At 36.6% G+C, this 10,938-nt stretch overlaps 1 protein-coding gene across 1 annotated transcript in view; it reads left to right on the forward strand.

Moving 5' to 3' along the window:
- Window positions 1-9,148, forward strand: part of LOC107124162 (plasma membrane calcium-transporting ATPase 2-like) — a 265,585-nt gene extending 256,437 nt beyond the window's left edge. Inside the window, 1 exon segment of the mRNA XM_015427552.1 lies at window positions 8,840-9,148. Coding sequence (XP_015283038.1) covers window positions 8,840-9,148 — 309 coding nt within the window.
- The last annotated feature ends 1,790 nt before the right edge of the window (window positions 9,149-10,938 follow it).

Here is a 10,938-nt window from a genome sequence, read left to right on the forward strand (position 1 = left end):
GAGAGACACCTACTTTAGGGGTCTGTAAAATCAAAGCCCTTTGTTCCACCTGCTTGAAACTTGTGTGTGGGGAAGTCTTTAGGCTAGAAGGAAGATTATGTTCTGTGCAAATTTGGTGCCATTACCTTCACAAACAGCTACCCCAGACCCTGATACACATTTCCCATTGAAAATAATGTTCCTGAACTCTGAACCCTGAAAAACTACATGGATTTTAATCTAAAATCATTAATATTCTACCCAAAAATAAGCAATCACAGTAATACACACATACCTGGCCAAAGCCTGGATCCAAAATTCCAATGAGATTTTTCTCGGTGCATACCCCTATTATCTAAGTCATTATCAGGTGGTGGGCTTGTTTGCCTTGGCCCACACATTGCTTTTACACTATCAGAAATTTTTATCAACAGCAGCTAAAGAAAGACAGTAGTTGCATTCATAACAACATGATTCTATGAATGGTCCTTAATTTATACTATCAGTGCATTCCTGAGTTACCCTCTTCTAAGGCCACTGAAATGAATGTTTTTAAAAGTGTGTAACTCTACATGCACACGAAAGCTTATTTCCAGAATTAAACTTTCTTAATCTTAAAAGTGCCACTGGACTCAAACTTTGTTTATGTCTATTCTGTTAATTGCACTAAACTTTACAAAATAATTACCCATCAGAGCTTTTTGTTGTGTTTTGACCTATTGTCTCATAAAAATTAATGAACTAAGGTTAGTGGGGGTAGATCTTTTCCAAGTAATACCTGATCAGACGCTCCAGAAAATTTTCCAGAAGGCATGTAGAGACCAGCATACAAGGAATTGAATTATGAAGGCTACATACTCTGTCCCTTTGAACTAACATCACTGTGATTGTTATGCGTGCTGTGGCTGGCATGGGAGGCTAACTCTACTTATAAACTCAGAATTGTTGATATACTTCTTTCTACATATCCTCTTTCCACCAATCACATCATCTCTTTCATCATTCTATCACATTAAAAACTGAGAAACCTGTATGTTGTTCTCAAAAATTCAATTAAATAGGTATTAGTTTGTATATGAATATTTTTAGAGCTAAATTTTAAAATGATATATGGCACTTCTGTAAAGCTTTTTGGTTAGGGTATTGGTTATACAAAGATTTAAACATGTATGAGAAGTGGAAATGAACAGATGAGTGAAATTTATTTTAGGGTTTTTTATTAAATTGGTTTTGAATATACTGCTCCCTGAGCAGTCTGCCTTCCAAGTGAGCATTTTTGAGGCAGTCCTCAGTGATGGGAGGAAAATAAGACATCTCAGATTGTATTTTATGTTACTTATTTTGAAAAGATCTTGCAGTATTTTTAAAAAATGTTATGGAATAGTGGTCATTCACTCGCCCAGTGATGGAGTACATGTGGTGGGGTGCTGTGGAAGGGTCATTATGTATAGCTGAAATATATTGGCTGACACCCTAACATATCAATGTTTGACAATCCCTTTTTGAAAAATTGTGCATATGTTCTGCTGTTGTACACAGGTATGTAATCAAGCAAAAAGGGAGCAACTGCACCAAAAATCAAGGCCAAAAAGCAGAGAATTGCAGAGAATCAATATCATACATAAATACAAAATTCCTGAAGTGTAATGTAAAAAGACTCCAAAATTAATTCCTGACTCTAAAATTAATTCCATGAGCTTTGGGAGATTCATTAGAAACCCCCCCCCCCAAAAAAAACACCCCTATGTACATTTTAAAAGCAGGAATAGTACAAACAAGACGTATGGCTCCTACAGGTCTGAATGAGGAGTTAGATTGGATGGTGGTATTCTACTATCTTTATGGTCCTAAACTAAGATTTATTTTTGCAAGTGCCATTATAAAACAATGTGATTGTTTTTAGTTTTTGTTATGGGTTTTTTGTTATACTCCTTTAATTTACAAAGTTCTGTGGTTATCTACAACTACCACAAGTATTCCTGTTCAGGTCATTAAGAGTACTTTATCAACACAGGGCTGTGTTGGCGTTTTTGCTGAATTTTGGGTTTGGAAAGAAAGGTGACTGTATCTGTTTTGGAGCCAGGATTGGTCTGTATATATTTTTAACATTTTCCAGGTATCTGTATGAGATGATTGTTTAAGCTTGTATTTTTAATTTATTTGCAGGATATTATATAGAGAGGGCTGGTAATTTTTTTTTCTCCTGTTGAGGCAACTTGTTTCACAATATATATGTTTTGGGGATGAGGTTAGTAAATGATTTGCTTTGCTTGTTATTGTGAGTTTAGAAACATATACATCATGTATTTTCCAAAAAACTTTATCAGGTTTTTACATTTCATACAGACCAGCCATGGCCCTTCATTTATTATGTATTCTTTGCCTTTTTTATGATGACATATCCCTGTATGTTGCTATTTATTTTATGATCACTGAGGAAGACAATTGTTGAAATGTGTTTGGTCTTTTATTTATGCTCTATAAATAAAGGGGTATCTGCTATTTACTTAAACATGAACACTATTTTTATTATTCCTGCTTTTGAAAGGTATAGGGAGGGTAGTGATGAGTCCATAAGGTCAGGAATTAGTTTCAGAGTCTTTTTACATTACCTTCAGGAATTTTGTATTTATATGTGGTACTATTTCTCTGCAATTCTCTGCTTTTGGTAATATGTATGCTCCAAGTCACTTAAAACATAATATATGCAAATGGTGTGAACATGTATCATCCCAGAATCCCCAAGAAAGGTAGAGGAACCCCAGTGGGTTTGAAAGGATATAAACTTATCCTTATGTCTGAAATCTAAGCACAACAAATAATCCTTCATCTTCCATGCACACACAAGTTAACATTACTTCAATTCTTGTATTTCCATTATTACCCTTTCTTTTTAAATATGTTCAGAGTATGGAAAATACTGAAGGCCATGAAGATTTATTTATTTATTTATTTCTAGCCCACCCTCCCCTGCACCGGAAGGCTCAGGGTGGGTTACAACCATATGATAAAATACAACAAAATAATTAAACATAATATCAACATTTGTTAAAATTTAAATATAATTTCATTTATGGTGTCATTTAATATCACTAATCCTGAGCCAACTCCACATATGTGCACAGTAGATAGTTACTGATGATATGGGAAGTAGGCAAGTAAGTAGAAACAGTAAAGTATGGGGAAATGCCAGGGGAGGCCTCAAGGTTATCTAGTCCACTAGGCTAGTCCCACTTCAAGCTTCTAACTCCTACCACTGCTCAGAAGTCCAGTGGGAGAAAAAAATAGAAAAATCTCGGTGATTTTTGGTCCAAACCTGCAAATTGACATCAGATGACAACTCTGTCAGCTTGCAGCCTGTAGATATCAATTTGTGTGTAGAGAGGACCTGTGCTTCCACTGACTGAGGGGGCTCTGGTGTGGTTACTACCATTTCCATGGTTACACTGGCTTGAATGACTCTCACTGATCACAGCAATTGCAGTGGCTTTACATATTGTGATGCCGTTTCTCACAGGGAACTGCATGCTAATACTCTTAAAATACTCATATAAGGACACCAGAAAATTTGAACTGGCCGATGTTTTCAGTATGCTGAACATATTTCCAAATGGGGAAAGCCTGGACCTATGACCTGTTACTAATTCAGCATCAGACTTGCCTTTGTATAACCACATCACTAACCAAAAACAGCATCAGTTAAACCTAAGAGTTGGCATCTCTTGGCAAAGCTTTGTTTTATAAACTAATCTCCTTACTGTCCTTTCTATAGAATTGAATTATTTGCTTTTGCAGTGCCCTACTCTTTACTTTCTGAATATTAAATGTGTTTGTTTTCCCAGAGGGCTAGAGATCACTGGACAAAAGGGTTCAGCAGGAGAGAGTGAAATAAAAAGAGGCTGTGAGTCTTTAACCTTGAGCCTGACATGAATGTGAACCAAACTCCAGATACTTGGCTTATATGAAGCCAGGTAAACATTCGAGTATAAGCCCATATGCTACCTACTATATAACATCTGTTGACCTGAAAACTGATCCTGTGTATTTAAGTGGCACTATTGTACTTAAGAGTGGTATTCTAGACTTCATCAGAGTTCTTTTTTCCAATCGTTTTAAAAATCTGCAGTATCTAAAAACTATATTTCTCCTTTCTTTGCCTGATGCAAATATCTTTACGAAATATGAAATAACTTTCAGGGTTGGGCAAACTGAAATACTTTTTATTACAGCTACAGAGAAGAAAGAAGTGGAAACTTAAAAGTCATGTCAAAATGTCCTGAAGTGTTGTCCCCCACCCTACTCAAAGTCCTTTGTTAAGAACAGTTCATTCTTTCTGTTGCATCCATTACTGTGAGAAAAGGGAGCTGTACCTCATTGTTTGTCATACCTTGGCATTGTCCGTTCATAAACAACGTCCATTACATGATCACCATGTAGCTTAAAATCTATTTCTGGTCTTTCCACCATATATATTCACATGATAATAGTAAAACTAACACTTGAACAATAATGTAGAGTCCTTTTAAAAATTAGCCCATAAACTTATAGTCTAGTACTTTTACTTACACAAGTCTCAGTTCAGTGACCTGGTTAATTTACATTATATATCTGTATGCTTTCCTTTAAACACATGCAGTTCGTCTTAATCTTGATGATTTATGAGCAGAAAATAAAGACAAAGGCAGCTTAAAATATACATAAACTGCAACCCAGAATGGCATGTGAATGTTCACTTTCCCAGACGGTTACCCCATAGAATCCCCAAACTGTAGTTCAACCTCCAAAGGTTAACTGCATGTGCACCACCCTGCTGCTGGTTTGAGCAAGAATATTGCTTCTCCCACCCTAAGTGTAATCATAGTTCTAAAACTCTAACAAATTGAGTCAAAAATATTTTCTTTGAAAAGAAAGGGGGAAGTCTTACAGCTGCCTCCTGCCTGCAGTCTTCGCCCGTTCCTGCTCTGAGCAATGGCAGGGGGAAAAGACAACCATTGACATCAGCAGTGTCACTAGTCACTTCTGGGGAAAACCTGGAAGTGATGTAGGGTATTTCTAGGAATGGCTGGAAACCATGGTTTTCCTAGAGCTACCCTCTGTCACAGGTATTCCCTGGAAGAGATGTAGAGACATTGCCAGTGTCACACCTCTTCATGTCCCCACCCCCAACACTCCCGCTGGCTTCCACGCTCAGCCCAGCAACCCTTGGGAGACCCTGTGATCTTTTTCTGATCTTAGATGATTGATCACAAGAAGACACACTGATATAACTGCAGAACTTTTCCGTCCTGATAAACTATATAATCCTAAACATAGTATTTTACAGGCTAGTGATATAGAGAGCTTATAAATTCTGTGGTTAAATTTATTGACTTGGGCCTAACCTGCCAGAGAGTTAATCATTGGATTGTTTTCTGCAAGCTCCAGCCCAGTCACAATCTCACAGAATACTAAATTTTGTAACATAGTCTAAGTATTATAATAATACTTTTACATTCCCTGTGAAATTAATGTGGAGAGATTTATAAAATTTGTTAAATTGTATTTAACGCACAGAGTTTTCACAGCCACAATCCGACTTGGAGTCTGGATGTTAGTCTTTGGACTACACTTTCTCTCTTTGAGAACTACAGATGACAATGAGATTCTCTCATCTCAGGCAAAACTGAATTCAAGGCACAGGCTTATAAAACCAGGATTAAGGTTAGACTTAACTGCTTAGTGTATTAGATATTCAGAGTAATGATTTCATAAGGCCGTGAACATTCCTTCTGAAGCATGCTTTTCTTTCTCCCTGTCCTTTTCTGAGCTCTCTAACTACCTGTTCAAGGCATTCTTTACTGCTGCATGTCAGCGATGGGTGGTCAAAGCAAGAAGACCCTTAGATTTGGATTCTTTTGTCATAAATATTTGACAAAGCAGAGCCTGTTGAAATGTATACTGAGTAAGGACCAGGCAACTAAACATTTTTGCTGCAGGAAAGGGGCTTTGGGGGAGAGTTAGATATTTCCTGAATTACAGTGTAAACTTTGCATACATACCCTTTGTTTTCATTTTCTTTTCTTTTTTTGCACTGTTTCAAAGGTGCTTGCAGTTCTAATGGACAGCTGCTTTGACATCTTTTTTTAAAAAAAATAGCCCTGACTCCTAGAAACAACGACCTCATCATGCAGAGAGTTGGGTTTGACTACATGCTGAAATAATTGAAGGCAGTTGAAACTAAGCTAGGCCAGTGGATGATGATATTACCTTCATGGCTGTTTCAACCCTGTCAAAACTGTCTGCCCATGTGATAAGGCCACTGCTATTATAAAGAAGTGCTTTGTAAATAATAATATTTGATTCTTTAAAAACATGGCACAAATGTTGCAGCAGATTTGGTCTGTGAAGAGCCACACCTGGGTGCAAAGCATGGGGCGAAGGTGGTGAGCCACCTGGATACATGTCAGGGAATACATTACCTCTACTTTGTAAACTGTAGTTCATGAAAAAAAAAATTAAAAGCTCCTCCCCAAAAGATTATCAAATGAGAGCTATATTTTATGGCAGAGGGAGAAATGTTTGCTGAACTGCAGTGCTCTTATTTCAGTTCTGCAGTAATAACTTCTGTCCAAATAAAGACATTGTCGTTCTGGCTGCCAAGGCACTGTCCCTAATCGTTTGAGTCTAAGCATGTTTAATCAGGAAGAATTTCCAAGATTTTAGTGGGACTTACTTCCAAGTAGGTATGCTTAGGATTTCAGCATAAGGGTGATACCAGATCACCTAGAACTGGATGCTAAGAGCCACTTAAGAGCTTACTGCATGATGACGCCTAACAGCATGAAGCAGTCACCCCTAATCCCTTGGAAATCCAAAGACATAGCAGCACTAGATGTATCATGGTGCAAGGGGTTAGAAGTTAATGTCTTCCCCTTTTATTACAGCTGCCATGTGATAAACTTGTTGAAAGTTTAAAAATTACTTGTTACCACCGTCTCCATTTTGGTGGTGAAAAGTGTCATCTAGTCACAATGACTTAAGGTGACCCCATAGGGTTTTGAAGGCAGGAGAGGTTTAGAGGTGGTTTGCCATGGCTTACCTCTGCATTGTTGCAACCCTGGATTTCCTTGGTGGTCTCCCATCCAAATGTTAACCTGGGCCCACCCTGTTTAGGTTCTGAGATCTCACAAATTTGTTGTAGCATGGGCAATTAAGTTCAGGGCTCCATTGTGCCATCTTCAAAAAAAAAAATCTGACTGAACCGACTTTTGCCTAGTCAAACATTGGTTCACACAGACTTCTTTCAGAATTTTTAGCAATTCTCATGCAGATTTTTCTAATATAGCTTGGAGTTTTGGGTTCTTTCTGGGTTCAGAATTTGGTTTTGTTGGTTGGTTGGTTTTTAAACAAATTTTGGGCGTGCTAGGCACGAGAGTTTCCATCAAATGGGGCCTAAGAAGCACACATGCTAGCCAGTGGAATACTTGCAACAGTTCTGCCACAAGCATGTCCTGGTGGTATCTCATTCTGATTAGCATTTATTCTTCATTCATAATTAGAGAACAAGACAAAAGATCAACAACTCCAGAATTCATTTTTAGTCACAATACATCTACCAAGAGTTGACATATTTGCCATTCTGTTTATTTCTCTATGGATTTCCCCTTCGAGGAATTCTGTCTTTTCTCACTAGTAACATTTAAGAGAAACTTTTAAGTATATACCCAGGAGGCTCTCTCATTTCAGTGCTGGTGAAATTGTCTGCCCTTTCCTGACCCAGCAACACCTTCTTCAGCCCCTGCACCTAATGGCAGGCAGAATAATTGAGTGTGCTGCCATAACATCTTACTGATGATCTCCTTCAGCTGGTTTCCCCCCTTGTCCTGTGGTTCAAGGAGAAAAAAAAATCTTGGTGTAATCAAATGGACATAATTCAAGTACTGCAGATGAGGTATTAAACATTCACAATTTTGAAACACAGAAAATTAAGGAGTTTTGTTTGGTAACTCAGTTATATGGAACCCAGTAACCACTGTATGATTTTCTAGTGTTAATTGTTTATTAATAAGGTTTTATGGGTTTGTTTAAAAAATGGCTAGAACAGTGGGTCTATACTCGAGTGTTTACCTCACATATGCATGAAGGCAAAATAAAAACAAAAGTTTGATCAACAAATACATGTTCACATTATCCAGGCTTCCAAGTGTAGTTGTTGTGTGCCAGTTAGCTGTGTTTGTGATAGTTGTGACTTTTTTTCTGTATAGCATGTTTTTTGCTTAAGTATTTTGTTTGCTTGGCTTTTTGTGTGCTCCTGGCTGCTTCATTTAGATCTTGCTTTTAAAAAAATGGACGCATTTTCTGTTCTTCCATCTGGCTCCAATGTCTGTCTCTCATACCTATCCATCCAACTGTGTCTGTTTTCTGATTTCTTGTTTGAGATGTGTGGTTTGTTTTGTGTTTTTTCCCCCTATACAAATAAGACTTTTCAAATAAAACATAATAAGCTTTCTAACTTATTCACGGCAAAACTATCAACATGCATGGTTCTACATTTGCATTGGAATTAACATGGCTTGTCTTTTATTAGGATGTATCACATGAGCAGATGTTCGCTTTCTTTAAACAATGCTTCCCATCAGTTTTCTGATGGCTTTAAACTCATACAGTTTTAACATTGCAGTTGATTCAAACACTCAAAATTCACAAAACTGGGCCACTCGTTTACGCATTTAGCATCCAGAGACTATGGACTACAGCTGCCTGCTCTGCCGTAACCATACGCAACATTTTCTCACCCCCTCCCCCAAAAATCACTGTATGAGAGCTTGCAAAGGCAGCTAGCACTGACATCTCTCTTGTTGTTTTTCCCCCCTCCTCTCAGATCCGCGTCGTGAAGGCATTCCGTAGCTCTCTCTATGAAGGTTTAGAAAAACCAGAATCTAGAATATCCATTCACAACTTTATGACTCATCCTGAATTTAGGATAGAAGATTCCCAGCCCCATATTCCTCTCATTGATGATACAGAACTAGAAGACCCTGCACTCAAGCAAAACCCAAGTCCACCATCTTCGCTGAACAAGAACAACAGTGCTATCGACAGTGGAATAAACCTTACAACTGATACAAGTAAATCAGCTACCTCTTCTAGTCCAGGAAGCCCTATCCATAGCCTGGAGACATCACTTTAGCTGAAAATGTCACTGCAAAAATATTAATATAAATATGAATATATACATAGAAAATATGTATAAACAATGCTGGCTGAGAAGCTGTTTGAACTCCTATCTGCTTTGAAAAAAAGGAACAAAAATAATCATTGATCGTGGTGATTTGGGGAAAAGAATGAATGGCTGATTTATATATTCCTTTCTTGTGCCCCTGCAGAAAACAAAACAAAATGAAAACAATACCAGTGCCCTCCTGCATGAATGTACTGTCCACTTCCAGCTCTCCCTTCTTTTTTATTCCTTAAGCAGGAAATGCAAAGGACTTCTTTGAGGCTATTTATCCAATTCACTGGTCTGTGAAGTTTTTTTTAATGCTTGTGTGGCATGGACTCAGTTGTATAGATTAATTTAAATAACTTTTTGAAGTTACAAAGCTTAACTTGCACAGTAGATTTGCACCAGTTGGACAGAGGAATCTAATAAGCATTTATGAGGCTATATATAGAGATATATACATATAAATATATACATGATATATTATAACTATATATATATAGTGTATATTTCCATATATGTATTCACTGGTCTGTGAAGTTTTTTTTAATGCTTGTGTGGCATGGACTCAGTTGTATAGATTAATTTAAATAACTTTTTGAAGTTACAAAGCTTAACTTGCACAGTAGATTTGCACCAGTTGGACAGAGGAATCTAATAAGCATTTATGAGGCTATATATAGAGATATATACATATAAATATATACATGATATATTATAACTATATATATATAGTGTATATATCCATATATGTATGGCTATATATATATATATATATATATGTATGGCTATATATATATATAAAGTTTCTTTGTTGGCATGTTGCCTTTTTCTGCTCAAATTGCTCTATTTTAACTTATTTATGTCCTAAAAATAAAGAATGTAATTTGTTTACAGACCTGTAGATAATATCCTTAACTATTTCTAGGATTAAGACAGCACTTCCTGCCGAGATAATATAAAAATTGCTCAATTCCATGACAATTTCTGTAATATGGCACCCTGGATGTTTTATTACAACTGTGATCTGATTTTGCCTGTTAGGTTTTTGGTTTTTTTAATGTAGATAATGCTAGCAAATAACAAAAGAAGCCAAAATATAACATACTGGATGTAGCATTGTGATCCCATATAGAAGGCGATGAAACAGAATGGCTTCCTTTGTTTTAAATACAAATTTAAATGATCAGGTTTTTTGCTCTCTCTCTCTCTTTTTTAATGAATTGTTTGACCTTGTTTTGATGCAATATTCAATGACTAGGCCATTTCCTTATTTAAGTGTACTGCAATGGCTTCTTAAACATATATTTTTTAAAAAATAAAGTTCAGTGGAGTTACTGAATATCAGCTCAAAAATAAGTTATATTTGGCTACATATGAAGATGAAACTAGTACTGAAATACAGTGTGCTGATTCTTTTCTAATAGAACGTTAGGAATTTATTTCTTGCAATATATGGGCTGTTGGCATTTTGGATGAGAACCACTATGGTTTGTTGCTTTGACTTTTTTTTTTTTAAGAAAATATCGTTTTCTGCACTATGTAGAACTGAATGAAACTTTTATGAAGTGTATACTGAAATGTGCTTTGTGTGATTATTTTTAAACCAAGCTTGTCTTCCTGTAGTCACATTAGTATATATTAGAGAATTCACCTATTTTGTCCCCCCCCCCTGATGAATTGTGCTTTTGATAAGGAAAGCCATTGTGAACAACTGTAATACTGTTGGGTGAGTTCTTTTTTCTTCTTTTTTCAAG

The sequence above is a fragment of the Gekko japonicus genome, unplaced genomic scaffold (assembly GCF_001447785.1).
Source record: "Gekko japonicus isolate JY-2015 unplaced genomic scaffold, Gekko_japonicus_V1.1 scaffold354, whole genome shotgun sequence".
NCBI classification, from domain to species: domain Eukaryota; kingdom Metazoa; phylum Chordata; class Lepidosauria; order Squamata; family Gekkonidae; genus Gekko; species Gekko japonicus.